This window comes from Pristis pectinata, chromosome 30 (genome assembly GCF_009764475.1).
Source record: "Pristis pectinata isolate sPriPec2 chromosome 30, sPriPec2.1.pri, whole genome shotgun sequence".
NCBI classification, from domain to species: Eukaryota; Metazoa; Chordata; class Chondrichthyes; order Rhinopristiformes; family Pristidae; genus Pristis; species Pristis pectinata.
Window position 1 is genome coordinate 8,139,331 of NC_067434.1, and position 19,898 is coordinate 8,159,228.

General features: G+C 41.6%; 1 protein-coding gene across 3 annotated transcripts in view; it reads left to right on the top strand.

The window, feature by feature from the left end:
• LOC127584646 (transmembrane protein 150A-like) overlaps positions 1-19,898 on the top strand; it is a 70,930-nt gene that overhangs the window by 7,903 nt on the left and 43,129 nt on the right. For 2 of the 3 annotated variants that reach the window (XM_052041483.1, XM_052041485.1), the window contains exon 3: positions 8,357-8,404. The exons of the other annotated variant lie outside the window; for it this stretch is intronic. In XM_052041483.1, coding sequence (XP_051897443.1) covers positions 8,357-8,404 — 48 coding nt within the window. The remainder of the gene's footprint in view (positions 1-8,356; positions 8,405-19,898) is intronic. 3 annotated transcript variants of the gene reach the window in all.

Here is a 19,898-nt window from a genome sequence, read left to right on the forward strand (position 1 = left end):
AGTCACTGGTTCTAGACTCCAGATCACTGCAGGTTATGGTTGAATCTGTTGTTCGCTACACACTTTGAACACTTAGGCAATCCTCCCTCTTTGATAGTCATGAATGGTGGTGGATAATTAACAAGATAATAGGTGGTGAAAACTCCAAGAACATTCACACCTCAGCAATGGCGGGTCCCAGCATGCAAGTGCTAATGAAAAGGCTGAAGCATTCACCACCATGTTCAGATAGAAGTCCTGAATAGGAGATCTGTCTCAGCTGTCTCCTGAGATCCCACCATCAGAGAAGCCGGTCTCCAACCAATTTGATTCACTCTACATGATATCGAGAAACAGCTATGAGCACTGTGTACTACAAAGGCTACAGGACCTGACAAGATCCTAGCTGTAGTACTGAAGGAAGAAAAGTCAGACCTCATCACAGCTTTGATCCAAACATGGACCAAAGAACTGAATTCTAGAGGAGAGGCAAGAGTGATCTTGACATTAAGGCAGCATTTGACGGAGTGAGGCATCAAGGCACCCTGAAGTCAATTATGTGTCAAAGGGAAGGCACTCCAATGGCTGGAGCCATATTTCATACAAGGAAGATGGTTGTGGTTGTCAGACGTCAATCGTTGCAGCCCAAAGACATCACTACAGGATTTCCTCAGGGTAATACCATGGGCCCAACATCTTCAGGTGCTTCAGTAATTCCCACTTCTTTCCTTGATTCAGAAGGTCAGAAGTGGGAATGTTCACTGATGAATTTTACAATTTTCAATACTATTTGCAACTTGTCAGCAAATGAAACAGGCACGCAGCAAGACTTAATTGACACACAGGCTGTTACTTTTGCACTGCAGAAGTGCCAGGCTATGACCACCTTCAACGAGAGAGTAAGTAACCATCTACCCTTGACATTGCTGAGTCCCCCACCATCAATATCCTGAGGGGTTGGGGTGGTCTCTATTAACCAGAAACTCAGCTGGACCAGTTGTATAAATAATGTGGCTACAAGAGCAGTTCAGTGGCTGGGAACCCTGCTGTGAATGATCCATTTCCTGATTCCCCAAAACATTTCTACCATCTACAAGGAACAAATCAGCAATACAATGGAATAATCTCCACTTGCCTGGATGAGTGCAGTGCCAATAATTTTCAAGGACTCAACACTACTTGGGGCAAAGCAGCCTGCTTAATTTGAAGCCCATCAACCAACCTAAATATCCATTTGCTCTGCCACCAGTGCACAGTGTGTAGCACCTACAAAATGCACTACAGTTACACAGCCAGACCATTCCAACAGTGCCTGATTTCTCACACCAAGATAAGGGCAGCAGGTATATGGGGAACATCACTACCTGCTGGTTTCCCTCCATCACAAACCATCCTGATACGGAAATATATTGTTGGTCATTCATTGTCGCTTTATATAAATCCCAGAACTCCAGGTCCAACAACACTGCAGAGGTTCAAGAAGTTAGCTCACCATCATTTTCTCAACGGCAAGTAGAGGTGGGCAATAAATGTTGGCCTTGCCAGTGATGCCCATATCCTGAAAATGAATATATAGAGGAAAATGAATATATAGAGTCATCGAGTTGTATTACATAGAAACAAGCCATTTAGCCCATCGTATCTATGCCAACCGTCGTGCTTGTTTATACAAATCCCCATCTGCCTACATTAATTCCATACCCTTCTACGCCCTGCTCTTTTAAATACCTGTCCAGATGCCTCTTAAATGTTGCTACTGCTCCTGCCTCTGCCACATCCTCTGGCAACTCATTCCAGAGACCAATGACTCTTTGTGTGAAAAATTTATCCCTCAGATCCCTTTAAACCTCCCTCTCACCTTAAACCTATGCCCCCTAGTTTTAGACACCCCTAGCATGGGAAACAAATTCTGGCTGTCAACCTTGTCAATGTCTCTCATAATTTTATATACCTCTATCATGCCATCTCTCAACTTCCTTCGTTCTAGGGAAGACAGTGTGAATCTTTTCTGCACCCTGTCCAGCTTTATCATATCTTTCCTGTAGTGTCGCAACCAGAACTGTACACAATACTCCAAGTGCAGCCTAACACTGTACTTGTGGCATCCCAACTTTGGTACTGAATTCCTTGGCTGATGAAAGTAAGAATACCATATGCCTTCTTCACCTCTCTGTTTACGTGTGTTGCAACTTTCAGGGAACTATATACTTGTACTCCAAGGTCTATAGAACTTTTTTACCAGCAAAAGGATTCTCAGCCACAGTCAATCCCTGTGAATCATGGTGAAGGAAACGCTAGACATTGCTTCATCATCAACAGCCATTCTCATGAGGATTCCTAGAATACAAAGTACCATGGAGATATGGAAGAAGCATTATTTAGAGCATTCTCCAATTTTGCACTTGATATGAACAAGCTAATCTCTATGCCTTCTCATTCCAATCAAGTAGATTCCATGTTTGGCCTACTAATGAACCAAGACATATCAAGGAATATACTAATATAGTAATATCAAAGAATGTAGTAACTCTTGCAGCACCTTTAATGAGCCAGGATCACATCCTTGCTAGCTGGAATGTGTTGGGCACTTCAATGTGAGAAGGAGATGACATTCCCACCATGCAACAGCTGACGGGGCAGGCTTCAGCTTCTGTTGATGCACAGGTAGCTCGCCAAAGTTCATGTGCTTCATTGGATTCTCAGTCTACTCAGGTTCAGGTTCAGGTTCAAGGTTGAAGTTTATTGTCATGGATATATGTGCCCAGGGTATAAATGGCATGAAAATTAGCTTTTTGCAGCAGCAGCACCGTACATTGCAAACATGACAAACATAACTTGCATAAACTTAAATCAGTGTGAATTATACATAACTTACATGAACAAATAAACAAAAATAAACATAATGCCATTAGTGCAAGTTGACGGAAGTACAGTCTGAGGTAGAATTGGGGTTTTTCAGATAAGTTCAAGACCTGATGGCAGTGGGGAAGAAGCAGTTGTTGAACCTTGAGGTGTGGGTCTTCAGGGTCCTGTACCTTCTGCCTGATGGCAGCAACAAGAAGAGGGCATGGCCCAGATGGTGGGGGTCCTCAGTGATAAGTGTCGCCTTCTTGAGACCTTGCCTCATGTAGATGTCCTCGATGGTTGGGAGAGCTGTACCTGTGATGGAACTGGCTGAGTCAACCACTCTCTGTAGCCACTTGTGTTCCCGTGCACTGGAGTTTTCATACCAGGCTATGATGCAACCAGTCAGAATGCTTTCCACTGTACATCCGTGGAAGTTTGTCAGAGTCTTCAATGACATGCTGAATCTCCTTAAACTTCTAAGAAAGTAGAGATGCTGATGTGCCTTCTTCATGGTTGCAATTGACTTATATTGACTTATCGTCAAGCTCCAATCTACTCCCATTGGAGCTCTGTTTGCCACTGTCCAGCAGCAGACAAGTATGATTTAGGAGCAGACAGCTACCATCATGGAATTAATCCTCTCAGTTAGACCAGATCTGGAGGCACTGATACTGAAGTGCAATCTGGTTTATGCTACATTGCAAGCCTATTGGATGCCAGTGGCTCTGTTGAGCAAAAAAAGCCAGTCCTCTCTCTGAATGTCAGTTTCTTTGTTCCTAGCATGGCTCCCTGACAATATCCTCATACAACTACTTCAGTTTGAAATGCTCAGGAGCAGTCCTCTGTCAACACTGCTGGGACTCAGAGTTACATATAGCTGACAATGATGTCTATCTGCTGTCAGAACCAATAAAAGGAAAAACCTTCTATCAACTTGGTTCGAAGCTGGGGGCAGTATTCCACAGTCATTGTAGGACTAGAAACCAATTTAGAAAGTTGCCCCTGAAGGGAAACAGAAGTGTGAATAGTTAATATTATCATTAAGGATCTTCCATGGTTCATTAAAATTAGAGATCATGGATTGCAAACTATTAACTTCAAGAAAATGTGCAGCATGGGTGAAAGCCTTGATAGGATGGGGCAGTACATCGTAGTTTTGTCATTAGAGAAACAAAGGACTGCAGATGCTGGAATCTGGATGAAAAACACAATGATGCTGGATGAACTCAGCAGGCCAGACAGCATCCGTGGAGAAAACCAGGTGGTCAATGTTTTGGGTCAGGACCCTTCTTCAGGACTGAAGATAGGAAAAGGACAAAGCCCCATATATAGGAGGGAAAGGGAGGGCAGTGATAGGTGGACAAAAGAGGGGAGGCAGGTTGGGCACAAGGTGGTGATAGGTAGATACAGGTAAGAGAAAGTGATAGGCGGGTGCGGGGGAGGAGGGGAGAGCAGATCCACTGGGGGATGGGTCAAAGGTAAGGAAAGAAAGGAAAGAAAGGTAGAAAAAAGAGAGACAGGCCAGGAGAGGCAAGAAGAGAAGAAGCTTGGTGGGGGGGGGGGAGGGTTGTGGGGAAGGTGGGGGGGATTACTTAAAGTGGGAGATTTCAATGTTCATGCCGTTAGACTGCAAGGTTCCAAGATGGAAAATGAAGTGCTGTTCCTCCAGTTTGTGCTTGGAATTCTCCTGGCTGTGGAAGAGGCCGAGGACTGACATATCAGTGATCGTGTGGGAGGGGGAGTGGAGGTGACTGGCAACGGGGAGATACAGATCGTAGATTTTGTAGTTTGTCATTGTTTGGGCCATCTTCACCTATTAATCAATAATTGTGTGTAACACTGGCAATATTGTGAATCTGAGTCATCTGTATTATGTATAAAATTGAGCATACTCTAAATAATTATCTTTCTCCAACTTATGTGAAAGGAATCTTTACCACAAACATGCCTTAGGTAAGCCCAGGCATGCAGATTTCAAAGTGTAAAGAATTCACTTTGTTGTGTATGCTATGTTATTAAAGCTTCCTCTGCTTTATTGTATAAAGAATAAATTGGTTACTCCACTTTTAATGTTGGTTATCTTATGGGCCTTTCTACAACACATGTCTTCTCTGTGGATTGTCACCTTGTCGTGGTGGAGAAGCTTGCGTGGTCCTGAGATCCCGAGAACGATGCTGTCTGGAGCTATGCTCCTGGTAGGGTCACCCATGGCGGTAAGGTTGATGGTGAGGTCCTTGACAAAGAACAATCCAACCAAGACCTCAACGGTGGAACAGGCGGACGAAGTTATTTCGAACTCAATGGCTGTGAAGGCGGATGAAGGCTGCAACAAATCCATCAGCTCCAATCGTTGTGGTTTCCATGCCATTGGAATCAGTTGGTTGATTTGTCAAGTATTGTGTGGTTTTTGCAGTGCAACATCAAGTACACGTTAAACAAGTACACGCACAGGCATCTTCGCTCTGTGGGCTACTTCTGATCAACGGAACAAAGACCATCATCCTCGACTTCGAGGGATAGCCATGATGACGACAACCCATGTGCACTCTGTGAAGCAAGGTTGAGTTATATTTCCTTAAGGCAGCCATTCAGCCCATCAAGCATATGCCAGCTCTCAATGCAACCCCATAATCCCATTCTCTCCTCCCCCCAATCCACTTTACGGTGATTTCTGCTTGGCTCTTCACGGCCCCATGCTTAAAATCATTCTGGCACTAACTGGAGTATGAGACGGATGAGGAGCCGAGGGGCAGGGGATAGATGCCCTCCCTGTGGGCAGCCTACATGCAATGAAGGTGGTTGAAACATTGCCGGCATGGTGAACATCCTGAGACTAACTGAATCTTGTAAAATTCTGGAAACATGGTACTGACAGATGACGAGGTGGGATGGATTTAAAGTACTTGGTGGAAGGACTACGGCAGGAGATGAGGACACACTTTTTCAACAAGGGAGTGATAGTAATTTGGATCAATGGTTTAAAGGTTAGTAGAAGAGAAATTCTCACCACATTTAGAATACTTGAACATGATGTGTACTTGAACAGTGGTGCCCTACATGTGTATGGACCAAGTGCTGGAGGATGGGATTAGGCTGTCCAACCCTTTTTATGACCAGCATATACGCAACGTATCAAATAGCCTCCTTCTGTATTGTAACTTTTCTATGACTCTATTACTTTTCTCTAGATGGGATTGAATGCTCGTCACCAAAGAAAACTTCTGGTTCCAAACTATTTCAGTAGATTTTAGTACCCAGTTCTTGCTTCTCCTTAGAAGTTAGCAAAAAGGAAAACCAATTTTTTATTCACCATCAGGGCAAACATCATTCAGAATCATACAACACATAAGAGGTCATTCAAACCCATATCCCTATGCCAGGTTTTTGAAATAATTATCCAATTTATTCTACTAGCCTGTTCTTTCCTCATGGCCTTATCATTTTTGCCCTTTTAAATATAGATCCGATCTGTCTTATGATGTTTGGTCTAGGAACTTCATAGAGAGGGTGAAATTCATTATGCCTTTTTAAGTTCATCTTTGTTCAGCACTCATGGAGCAGACATTGCAAGGTCAGGGAAAGCTTCCAGCTATTCTTGGTAGTCTGTTTTTAAAATTTTCCTTTAAGCTTAGATGACGACTTGCTATCCACTTTCCAAAAAATATTGGGGTGAAAATGTCTCCCAACTGAATGAGATTGGGAAGAAAGGACAGGAGACTGCAATATGCATCAAATCCTATCCACAAAGTACACCTTGATGCATGTTTCAATCGAGACTGCCCAGTGTAAATGTGTTTATCTTACATTCTTTATTAATTTTGTATTTCAAACACTGAAGGAGGTCATTCAGCCCATAGAGTCTATGTCAGCTCTCAGAGCAATCCCATCAATCCCATTCCATGTAACCTATTCTCTCTCACATGCCCATCAACTCCACCCTGATTCTCCTCCCACCTAGTTACATTAAGGGCAATTTACGGAAGCCAATTAAGTTACCAACCTTTGAGTCTTTGAGATGTGGGAGGGAAATAGTATAAACTTTGCCCTAGTGTAATGCTCTTTCTTCATGTTTAGATTTTATTCCTGACTGTAATGTGGATATGGTTAAACTGTGAAAATTTCAGGCAATGGCTGAATCATTATCACAGCGAACCAACTATAACTATACTGCTCCAAGTCCCAAAGGAACTAAGAGTGCAAATTTCAGTTTGCTTTGCTTTCGTTGACTTTATGGTAACTAGACAGAAATAAAATGTTTACATCTAAAGCTAACTTTATTTTCCTTGGAACAAAAACAGGAACTGATGATAATACTCAGCAGGTCAGATGGTATTTGTGGAATGCTTTGCTTTCCAAAGCTATAGTTGTTCTGTTTATGTTTCCAGCAGTTTCTGTTCTTACTTCAGATTTCCAGCTGCTGAAGGCTTTTCCTTTTTATTTTGCTTGGCTTTCTTCCAGTTTTTTCAAAAAAATTGTCTCCATTTGAAGAAAGATCAGATGGTGACAGACTTCTTAACTCAAGAATAATCAGGCTAGGGCTGAAGTAGAATTTGCATTAACTTGGCATGTTTCACATCCCAATGCACTAATTATTGAAGTACATTGTAAAGTAACTTGAATTTCAAATGTACTCACTGGCTGTGGAATACTTTGGCACATTCTGAGGCACTCATAATGCAAGTATATCTATCTTTTACTTTTAAAGCATGGTCATTATTGTAAAGTAAGCAAAAATTACCATCATTCCCACAAACAGCCCCACATAATAATGCAGCCCTTTTCGCCAATGACCTAAGGCATCAGTGATTATATTTGAACTTACAGCATTCTGACATTGAGGCAAGTGCTACAGCTGAGATGAGTTGATATTGTGATATCTATAAGACAGGATACCCTTTCTAGAACAGAATGTTTTGTACAGAAGAAGTTCTGATACAGCTACAAACTGAATTTATGCAATACAGATAATTTGTTTTCGTTACTTAACTGAATCACAGTCATAACTGGTCAGCAGCTCACAGTTTACAGTTGAATTATCATTACTGTTTTGATTAAAATCCTACAAGCCATGGGGGTTTTCATATTTTTATTTTTTAATGGGTAAACAATGGAAAGGTTCAACTTGTACTCAGTGGCAGAGTTCAGAATAAGAATTAGACTGAGACCATTCAGAAATAGTGTCAGGAAGCTGTTCCTCATATAAAGGGTGTGAATATCTAAAATTTTCCTTCCTCCCATCCTCTCACTACCTGACACCTTCACTTCTGCATCTCTGTCCAATAAAACATACTGTTGAGTCTTGAGGTCAAAAAAATTCCAAATGGAGATTGATAGATTTTTTGTTAGGATATGGCTTGTGGATTCGAGGTGTATAGATGAAGTTAGATTACAGGTCAAGTAAATAAGTGAATGATAGAATAGGGCAAACTGGAATATTCTAATATTCTCATTGGGTATTTCTGAATTACTTTTAACACTGCTTTGATTAATTAATCAGTTGACTAATTGATCTCTGATTTTTTTTGCACAGGTATGCGGTGGCAGTGCAGAATCATCATGTTTGCCCTGTGGATAACTGGTACGGTAATCTGGCATTTACAACTTTGCAGTGGAATGATAGGGAAACAATACTCTTGAGTTTTCCAACAGTCAATCTACCCTGAGTATTCCAACAAATCTGATCAAGCAACCTCTACTCAGTTGTTACCATTTCGTTAAAATATTTTCTAACAGATTTGGTCTTGTGCCATTCATTATCCTTTATTAGGTTTAAGAATAGAAGAATGAATAGTTCATCATGGGACAGACCTTAAAATGTTTCAGTAATTTACCATTTGCTCACTGGGATAGATTTCTAAGTTTATACAGAGAGAGCAGCATATAATAATGGCAGCAATTTATGTTCATAATGTAGCAAAACATTCCAACATAGTACATAAGTAGTGATATCAAACAAAATTTGTCACCAAGTTACACATTGTGATACATAATGGCAGCCAAACATTTTAGAAAGTGATTTAAAAGAGAACTGATGGATACAGAGACAAAGAAGTGTAGGGGTGTAATTCCATAATTTAGAGCTGGGATTATTCTCCTTAGAGCAAAGAAAGCTAATGGAAGATTTAATTGTGGAAGAGTTCAAAATTAGGAGGGATTTTCACAAGATACTTTCATTGGCAGGATTGGGAGCGAGAGAATGCAGGCTTAAGAGAATGGGTAAGATAATAATAAGAGAGATGAGGAGAAACTGCAATACACTGCTTGAAGAGGGGGGAGGTAGATTCAAATGTAACTTCAGTAAAGAATTGTTAATATACATGAGCAGGAAACATCTGAAGGACTATGGAGGAAGCATAGGGGAGTGGAATTAATTGAACTGCTATTTCACAGAGCTGCACAGCATGCTGGGCTGAATGGGCGTGTTCTTTGCTATATAATTCAGTGACATCATATTATTTTAATTGATACTTTCGCCTAGGGCTCTCCATACTATGCGGGCAAGGACCACCTGTAGATTCCCAACTCCCTATATTTGATCAGCCATTATTTCCAAAGTTGCTCTGGAAATTCATATATGGGCATAAGTAGGTGTTTTTTTTGCACATCTGGCTTAAAAAATTAAATTCAGATTTTAGAAAATTTATGATACATAAGTAGATCATTCAGCCTATTGTGTCTGTACCAGTCAAACAAGAGTCACCTAGCCTAAACCCACCTTTCAGGCCATGACTATGCATGTACACAACCAGATACTGTGTCCCTCCATCGCAATTAATGTCTCTGATTCTCCAATTCTGTTTTCAATCTCTTGTCTATTCACTTACATACTACTCAATCCCAACAATGTTCATACATTTAATTTCTTTTAATCTGTTCTTTTCTAAAGCCCAGTGTTTCTCTTAGCCTTCTCCTCCAGATCTTGTCCCTATTATCTTCCTTTGTGTTTCTTCCTTTCTCCCCCACTCCTACCACCCCACACTGCCATGTTACCATATCAGTCTAAATTTCCCACTGCATGACCTGCTGTTGCAGGAAGGACATCAAGTATCAATGTAAGTGAGCCAACACATTCAGTTCAGTACATACCTGTCCTAGATCTGGTCCCAGTGCACTACACTCTGTTATCATTCCACTTATACCAGGATACGCAACCAGGTCTAATTCTGAATAATTACCCCCTGGTTCATGTTGTTTAAATTATTTCCTAATTTCCAGATTTCAAAATTAAAATCCTAAATCAATGAATGTAACATGAGCCATGACTTCATTCCCTCCACTATTAGCACACAGTTGCTGCTGTCTGCACCATGTATAAAATGCAATCCAGTTACGTGCCTGGGGTATTTGGGCAATACCTCACAAACCTGTGTCCAGTACCAGTAAGAAGGACAAGAGCATCAAAAGCATCAGAACACCACTGCCTGCAGATTCATATCCAAGTTGACACCTGCAGCCAATGGGCATCAAGGAGAAAACCCCTCAATGCTTGGAGGTATACCTTGCACAAAGGAAGTTGGCTGTGGTTGTTGGAGGTCAATCATTCCAGTCTCAGGACATCACTGCAGGAGTTCCTCAGGGCTGTGTCAAAGAGGAAATCATCTTTGACATGCAACATTAACTCTGTTTCTCTTTCCACAGATGCTGCCTGACTTGCTGAGTGTTTCCACCACTTTCTTTTTTTTAAATTTCATACCACTGATGGGGTCAGCTTGTGCCTTCAGGAAAGCAATAACTGCTGTGTTGCTGAGGTGTCAATAATGGCTGGCATAGAAATGTGCATCATCTCCAGTATAGAACTGTTGCACTATTGGGTCCTTCCAACTTGCAGTAAGACAGGAATCTTGGACTTCTTCATGTTCCTTGTCATCTTGCACATTAAACTGACATACTAGACAATGCACTGAACATTTCACTATGCATCCTCACTTACATTCTCTCTTGGGATCCTCATTTGATTTCTTTAGGGCATTTTTACAGTGTGGATTCACCTGCCAGCGAGCCTAAATAATAGATATCCTTTATCTCTTACCTCAGTGCAGCCACTACAGCCAGAGGTCTCCCTTTGTGAAACACGTTTCTTTAGCCTATGTTCTTCCCTCATTGTGCCATTTCTACTATGCAAGCAATGAAGCAGATTGTCCTTTTCCCACCAGATCAGCCATAGACTCTTCATCCTCTGAGTAATCTTACTGTTCCATTTGCTTCTCTATCTCCTCAGAATTCCCATAGGCATAGTTATATGGAGGTGATGAAGACTTCCTCCCTGGAAAGTCAGCAATGATAAGGACAAAGGCAATAGCAAGGCAATAATGTGTGCATGACTCCTTAATGCCCAACCAATAATGGTGGAAGTCATCTGTAAAAGTTGAAAGATACATACAAAGGTAATTCTGACACTGAGTCTAGAGAATGAGGCTCAGCTGTCCCAAAGCCCATCAGGCAGAGAATGCTTCCTCCAGAGCAGTCAGTATCATAGACTGAGAGGGTCCCTCTGGGGTGACAGGCAGTGGTTATGTACGAAAAGTTACTGAGATGGCCCAATGACAAAGTTGCCTTATATGAATGTGTGTATGTGTGTGTGTGTGTGTGTGTGTGTGTGTGTGTGTGTATTGCTGTCTGTCTGTCCATGACACCAGTGTCTCTACTTCCTCAGGAGGCTAAAGAAATTTGGTTTGTCCCCTTTGACTCTCACCAACTTTTACCGATGCACCATTGAAAGCATCCTATCTGGATGTATCACGGCTTGGTACGACAACTGCTCTGCCCAGGATCGCAAAAAGTTGCAGAGAGTTGTGGACACAGCCCAGTGCATCACAGACACCAGCCTTCCCTCCTTGGACTCTGTCTTTCCCTCTCGTTATATTGGTGAAGCAGCCAGCATAATCAAAGACCCCACCCACCCGGGACATTCTCTCTTCTCTCCTCTTCCATCAGGTAGAAGATACAGGTGCCTGAGGGCACGTACCACCAGACTTAAGGACAGCTTCTACCCCACTGTGATAAGACTATTGAATGGTTCCCTTATACAATGAGATGGACTATGACCTCCCAATCTACCTTGTTGTGACCTTGCACCTTATTGCACTGCACTTTCTCTGTAGCTGTGACATTTTACTCTGTACTGTTACTGTTTTTACCTGTACTACATCAATGCACTTTGTACTAACTCAACGTAACTGCACTGTCTAATGAATTGACCTGTACGATCGGTTTGTAAGACAAGCTTTTCACCGTACTTTGGTACAAGTGACAATAATAAACCAATACCAATACCAATGAGTGTGGGCAGGTAAATAGTAGTGAGAATTGTAACTGGCTGGCTATTACAATGTGGGTCACTGATTGACTATTAGTGAGTCTGGGGAAGGGAAAAATAGCGCAGGTTAAGGCGATATCTGCCAACATCAAAGGCAGAATGTAAAGATTTCACCTTCACATATCTTGTTAGGTTAAACACATCTTTCAACATTGCTCCATATCTCAGGGTATGTTACTTCTGGGGGTGAAATCTATTGTTGCCTCCTGCCAAGCATTTCTAACTGTTGCCCTGGACAGTCCACTCCACACACACTCACCCCACCCGCCTCCCCCAACCCACAAGTCCACCACAGACCCCTCATCAAAAATGATCTCTCTTCCTTGATCTGTGAATCTGGAGTTTGCTCTGTGCCCTCTTCTCTGTCCCATTTTTCACACGATATCATGGGTCATGTTAAGGATTAGAGCCCCAAGGCTACAGCTGTGACAATTATGTTCAATTGCATTGGATATTTTCATTAGGACAGGCCAATTTTCAGCATCTTGAGAATAAAAAATATCTGTGCTATTGCAGTCATTATCCTTTGACAACATTTAAAACAAGCACAAGTCCATGAGCAGTAAAGTTTTAATGCTTCAGTTTCAAAGCAAATTCATTTTTTGACAGTCAATGTATGAAGAGAAACTGAAAAGACTGAACTGGAGAATGTACCCAGCAAATTAGAAGGATTAGTCTGAATTGCATGTTGAATAAACTGGAGGGCTTTGCCTAGAGTATTGTATGCAGTTCTGGTTGCTGCATTACTGGAAAGATATTGAGGCTCTGAAGATGGTGGTAATGTCAAATACTACAGGGCATAGATTTAAGGTGAGAGGGGGAAAGTTTAAAGGAGATTTGCGAGGAAAGTTTTTTTTACACAGAGTGGTGGGTGCCTGGAGTGTGCTGCCAGGGGAGGTGGTAGAAGCAGATATGATAGCAGCATTTAGATAGACACATGAACAGGCAGGGGATGGAGGGATATAGACCATGTGCAGGCAGATGGAATGAGTTTCAATTGGCATTGTGGTTGGCATAGAAATCATGGGCTGAAGGCTTGTTCCTGTGTTATACTGTTCTATGCCAGGATTCATCTGGGATCTGTACAAAATGGAGGGATTAATATGGTTTATATAGTGCATCTTCTTATCTAGAAAATCCACATAAAATATTGATGAGCTTTTTGGCTCAAATTAGATTGCCCAACAAACTCCACTGAACATTCATTAGTAAAAACAGAAGATGGTAGAAATGCTTAGCAGGTTAGGAAGCATCTGAGGAAAGAGAACCAGTTCATGTTTCAGTTCCAAGTTCATTTTCAGTAGTAGAGAGGGTGGGGAAGGGATAGTTAATGTACTTCTTCCAATCTAGTGTACTGCATTTGGTGCCCGTAATGTGGTTTTGTCTACACTGGAAAAACCATGGTCACGTTATGGAGCACCTGTATTCAGTTGGCAACTTCCAGCCGCCTTCCACTTTAATTCCCCATCCCACTCCCACTCTGATCTATCTGTGAGTGGCCTTCTGCACTGTTACAACAAGGCCCAACACAAACTTGAGGAATAGCACCTCATCTCCCATCTGGGCACATGGCAGCTTTCTAGACTCACTGTGAAATGACCTTAGGTAACTGACTCTTTCTTTCTGTGTCAGAACTGGCCATTTATGCCTGTTATCATTTTGGGTCAGTTTTTTACTTCTTGTATAATATGGTCTGCTGGACCATAATGACACTTTACACAGGCAGAGAAGCAAAATGTGCTTCTAACTGCTATATTAACTCATTTGGTCTCACCCTATCAGAGATATCACCTTTGTTCTACCATCCCTCCTTAACTTCTCTGCAACTGAAAATTAACTTGTTTTCTGCCTTTCCCACTTCTGAAGTGTTAACTTTCCATTTCCAGTGATACTGCATGACCCAATGAATATTGAGGGTATCCAGCATTTTCTCTTTTTATTTCAGGTTTCCAGGAACTACAGCTTTTTAACATTCATACATCATTCATTAACTTTTGCAGAAATAACATATCCTGACTTCAACTCAGACATTGCTGAATTTGTAACTCCCTCGTACAACAGATCTTAGTTTCTGGCATAATGTTGAACTTATGTTTTCTTTACCCTAGAGGAATATTAAAATGAATTTCTTTCTAAGTTGCTCCAGCAAGTTTAACTTGAGGATCTTGGACACATTAACTCTATTGTAAAGGATTGCTCAGCTGCAGCCAGACTGGTTTGCTATTCAAGTTTCAAAGACAGCAGTCATTTCTCCATGAGACGTGACCACTTCAAGAATTTACTCAGAATACCCACCAGATTAGTTAATGTTAAATTAATGAAATGTATTTATTTTCTAAAGAGCACAATGCCAGTGTTCTCTATCCAGAAAACAGGCATAGTATAAAGACTTCTCATGTTTTGATGCCATTCTTAGAGCCCCCAATTATCAATAAAATTCAAAATGAAAATCCAAAACTGAAGGTGCTAGAAATGTTAAATAAAAACAAAAAATCTTAGAAAATGCTCAATCCATGCTCTCTTTCCTATTCACTTATCTCCTCTCTGGGTCAACCTTTCCAATACATATTAGATCTTTCTGCTCCCGATTCCCTCTCTTGATTGCCACTTTCACTCACAATTACCTCACCTCTCCTGATCACTATACTCATTCACTTTTATGTTCTTCTGCTAACAATCACTCCTACTTATTCCTATTGCTTTTCCCAATCAATCTTTCCAATGATTTCCTCCTTCTCTCCAAATCTTCCTTCACCTGATTATTTTTATCTCCGCTCATTGATATTCCCAATTATTCTCCATCCTCCCAATTGCCATTTCCCTTCAAGTTGCAGCTGCTGGCCACTTCCTTTGACCCAACAGCCCAAAATCCAAGGCTCCATTGCCACAAGCTGTGTGTTGATGTCCAGAAGATGTCCATGCCTTATCAGTGCCACTTAAATGAGGTCCTTGAAACAATAATGTGGGTAGTGGGGCTAGCAATTATATCCAGATTAACAAGCTTGATAAACAGCTATCTAGGACTAAAATGTTTAGGTCCCAGTACAGACAATAATGTAAATGAAAAACAGTATAGAAGGTTAACTCTGTTCTCTCACTATAGAACTTGCCTGAACTGCTGAATATCCCAGCATTTTATATATTTATTACAAAGGGATACAGATAGGTTAAGTGATTGAACAAAAGTTTGGCAAATGACGTACGGGTTAGGAGCTGTGAGCATGCTGTGTTGCTATGTTGGCGCCGGAAGCATGGCGGCACTTGCAGGCTGCCCCCAGCACATTCTCAGTAATGCAAAAAGATGTATTTCACTGTGTTTCAATGTACATATCACTAATAAATAAATATCATATTATCTTATTATTTATGGCAGGGGGAATTCTTTACAAAAGTGGGAAGTTATGCTTCAGTTATACAGGGTCCAGGTGATACCACATTTGGAGTACTGCATACATACATTTTGGTTTCCTTTTCGAAGGGAGGATGTTAATGCATTAGAAGCAGCTCGGAGAAGGTGCACTAGACTAATATCTGGAAAGGGTTGGTCAGGCTAGGTTTGTATCTGCTGGAGTTTAGAAGAGTGAGAGGAGACTTGATTAAAATATATAAGATTTTTAAACTTTAGAAGCTTTATTTATACTGCACTGTAACAGGCCCTTCCGGCCCAACAAGTCTGCGCCGCCCATTTAAACCCATGTTAACCTACCCACACATCTTTGAAATGTGGGAGGAAACCAGAGCACCCGGAGGAAACCCACGCAGACACGGGGAGAACATACAAACTCCTAAAAAAAGTGATGGGAATTGAACCACAATCACTGGCGCTGTAATAGCATCACGCTAACACGGCTACGCTGCTGTGCTGCCTCACAGGTGCATTTTCAAGAGCATTTATAAGAAAAATGTGGAGAGAATATTTCCTCTGGGGGGAGAATCCAAATCTAGGGTTATTGTTTAAAGATGGCAGAAATGAGGCAAAAGTTGTTGACAATATTGAAAGCTCCAATTGATACCCTTGTCTTTTAGAGCAGAGTATTCCAGATTTTCATTGCCCTTTGTATGAAAAAATGCTTCCCAATTTCTCTCCTGAATGGAGGAAACTTAAGGTAAAGGAGTTCCAATAGTTCTTTGAGGAATCCCAGGAGATTATTGCTCCTTCTAGCCCACAAACACTTAACAATTTACCTGGTTGGCCTCCTCTGGCAGTTGCTCCAGCTCTTGGCTATTTTGACCTGGTTAGGTGTTCCCCTATTTGGGCCTTGAGAGCCCATCCAAAGAAACTCTTTGCCCCTATCAATCCCATAAACTCATTTTAATATTTTAAACATCTTGATCAGACCATTATTCAATCTTCTGACTTCAGACAAATGTAAACTATTTATGCAATCTGACCTCATTAATTAATTTTTTGAATAAATACATCTTCAACTAACCTTGAATCCTAACCCATCATTACCAAACCTAATGTATATTTCCACTAGATTATTACTGAATTTTATCTTGGAGATGGATCAATTTGCATAGGATGGACAGGGCAAGAAATTAGCTCCCATGTAAAAGGCTGAATGATTTTAAACTTTCAGGCTCTGTTTCCCTGTGAGGCTCTGGCTCCTTCTTGGAGATGGATCAATTTGCATAGGATGGACAGGGCAAGAAATTAGCTCCCATGTAAAAGGCTGAATGATTTTAAACTTTCAGGCTCTGTTTCCCTGTGAGGCTCTGGCTCCTTCTTGAATCTTGCAGACAGTACGGACTGGATAGGTGTTGGGAATGGGAAGTTAGCAGGGGGAATCTAGCTCTGCCTGATCCCTGGCAATTTGTGAAGTGGCAGGACAGAGTGGGATTGGAGGATGGGATGTATAAATGTGATTCTGACATCATTTTTAAGGAATGCTTGGGGGTTAGGGTGTCCCAAAATTTCCTTGTGGAGCCCCAGGAGAAAATCTGCAGAGGATGTGGGGACAGATACATTAGGGACATTTAAGAGAATGATAGAAAAATAGGGGGCTATGCGGGAGGGAAGGGTTAGATAGATCTTAGAGCAGGATAAAATGTCGGCACAACATTGTGGGCCGAAGGGCCTGTACTGTGCTGAGGTGTTCTATGTTCTATGTTGTGGCCCACAATTTATCTAGCTCTGTTATTTAGGTTTCAGTTAAAATTATACTTTATGAGGAGTGACCTGGAGATTCCATCTTGTAGCATTTACTTTTTAAGCAGCATGTTAATGAATAGAGCATTTACATTGCACAAAATCATACTTAGTAGGGAAACTATTGGTGCCACTTCCATGCACTTGACGTGCCAGCACATGCAGCAGGTAGGCACACCAGTGATGTAAATACCAGGTAATGTGCATTTGGCCTCTGCACACTGAAATTCAATCATATGTTTCTGATTAAGATCTTTTTAAGCATTCCCCTTGGATCAAGAATGACATGTTTCCACTCCCGTTCTAAGGTTTCTGTGGCTGATAAGGCCAGCGTGGAATCCAAAGACCCTAGTAAGGCAGGAAGTGCTTGACTGGTGGGCGGGTGGTTATTTGTGAGTTGGTGCACTCCTTCCACTGTTTGTGCTGGGCTTCTATGTGCTCTCAATGCCTGGACTCACGGTTCTCAGTGCCAACTTCAATGCTTCTCCTGCACTTTGAATGGACATGTGCGAGGGACTTCCAGGAGTTAGTAGGGATGTTGCACTTTTTCAAGGGGGCTTTGAGAACATCCTTGAAGGAAATCAAGGGATATGGGGGTTAATGTAGGAAAGCGGCACTGAGGTAGAAGATCAGCCATGACCTTGGTGAATGGAGGAGCAAGCACAAAGGGCCAAACTCCTGCACCTATTTCTTATGTTCTTACGAATGTTTTCTTCTATTTTCCTACTAATCTCTTGTCATGACATAGTTCAGTATGGAATGTTTCAGAATTCTGGGGTTGTACATGTTAATGATATGGCTTCCTAAAAGGGCTTAATTAATGTAATTAGGACCTCAATGCTGGGCATGTTAGCTTGGAAGAGGACTTACACGATACACTGGTTTGGGTGAGGATTCTAAGAAAAGCATTGCTGGTATTTCTCCAGTGTTTTAGGGTGCCTTTTGTCGGAGGTTCAAGTTTCAGAAGCATAAAAGAGCCACTGCTACCCTGAGACTTTGAGGTTTGTTCAGGGTTTTGGGTCTTGGTCTTCACACTTTGCATCACATAGCCAAAGGCTGCACTGGTGCACTGAAGGCGATAGTGAATTTCATCTTTGATCTCTGCCTTCACTGAGAGTTAGCTCCCAAGATCCAGGAAATGGTCCACTTTTTTTCAAGGTCTAAGTAGAGCTTTGACGTATTTCTTCCAGTGGCACTGACTGCCTTTCTGTCCTTGATAAGTTCAACTTTGCTTTTGGCTGCATTATGGGCTATGGATGGCCTTGATGTATTGAAGAATCCATGCATATCATATAATGATTATCAGCAAAAATACTAGACCCCCTGCACTGTTTACATCCACTGTTCTTCAGGTTATGGGTTTTCTGACCTTGGTATTTAGTTGCCTGTAAAGCTGTTCCTTTTCCTTTTCCTTTGAGATGTGATGGAACTTGCAATTCAGGAACATCTTACATTTATAGTAATCTACCTTACCTGGATTTCCTGGTCATCCTCATCAAACCAGTCCTGGTTCTCATGTAGATGGGCCAAGAATTCCACCCCCACTACCCCCCCCCCCCCCCACCTCCCCAGATGTTAATTATGATGTTCTTCAGGGTTGACCACACACTGTAGAAACTTTGCTATTCCTGTTGTTTGGGAGTCAACAGGTTATCTATGAGATACCATCTTAGAAAATCTGTCTATGTGAGTATATGAGAGCTTTAACATTGCTTTGCAGCAATGTTTCTGTTGTTGCTGTTATTTGGGGGCCAGATTAAAGTGATAACAGAGATAATAGAGACATCAGAAAGTAGTAGGCAGTGGCCACATCATCTGTAATTGGTAACATCATGGCTTGGTGATATGAACATCCTTGTGGTCTTCAACTTGGACAATGAAATAATCTAACAGGTACCTGTTTCTGAGTCAGGGATATTGCTCATCTTCCTGGCATAAAAAGAGTTTTCCTTAAGACAAGACCATATTTCAAACATTTTGTGAGGAGGTGAGCCCCACTGGAGTTATCTTTTCCTATCCCTCTTTGCCAATCACACCTTACCAGAGATTTGTATCTCTTCTGACCCCTGGCATTGAAGATTAAGAAATGGCGTGGGCCACACAGTGGAAATGAAGTTTTAATAGCATCCCTATGCCTGGCATCTATGCCAGGTTAAGGATAATCAACCACCTATAGCTATGTTGAAAGTCTAATGCAGATCACCTCAATTCCTTCTAGCAGCGTGTGTGAAGCTTTAACCGGTATGAGGAGTTTGGGTGAGCACTGAGCAACTACATTGTATTTATCATTTCCTTCATCCTTATTCCCTGTCATGATGTAGGCCTAACAGGATAGCAACTAAAGCACCCGTGGCAAAGAGGTAATAAAGTTAAAGTATTGTCTACCACATAGTCAGACTCCTCACAATTTTGGCCTAAGGAAGGAGTGGAGTTGATTTGCACTTACTCTTTGATAAAGTCACAGGTTGTTAGTTACAACTTTAAATCTGGTACTGAGGTAGAAGCAGTAGCAGCAACTGCAGAATGATGATGGGCAGGAGGAGATGCAGGAGAGCGACAGAGTAATGCCCTCTCTAGAGATACTGACAGGCCATATCTCATAGC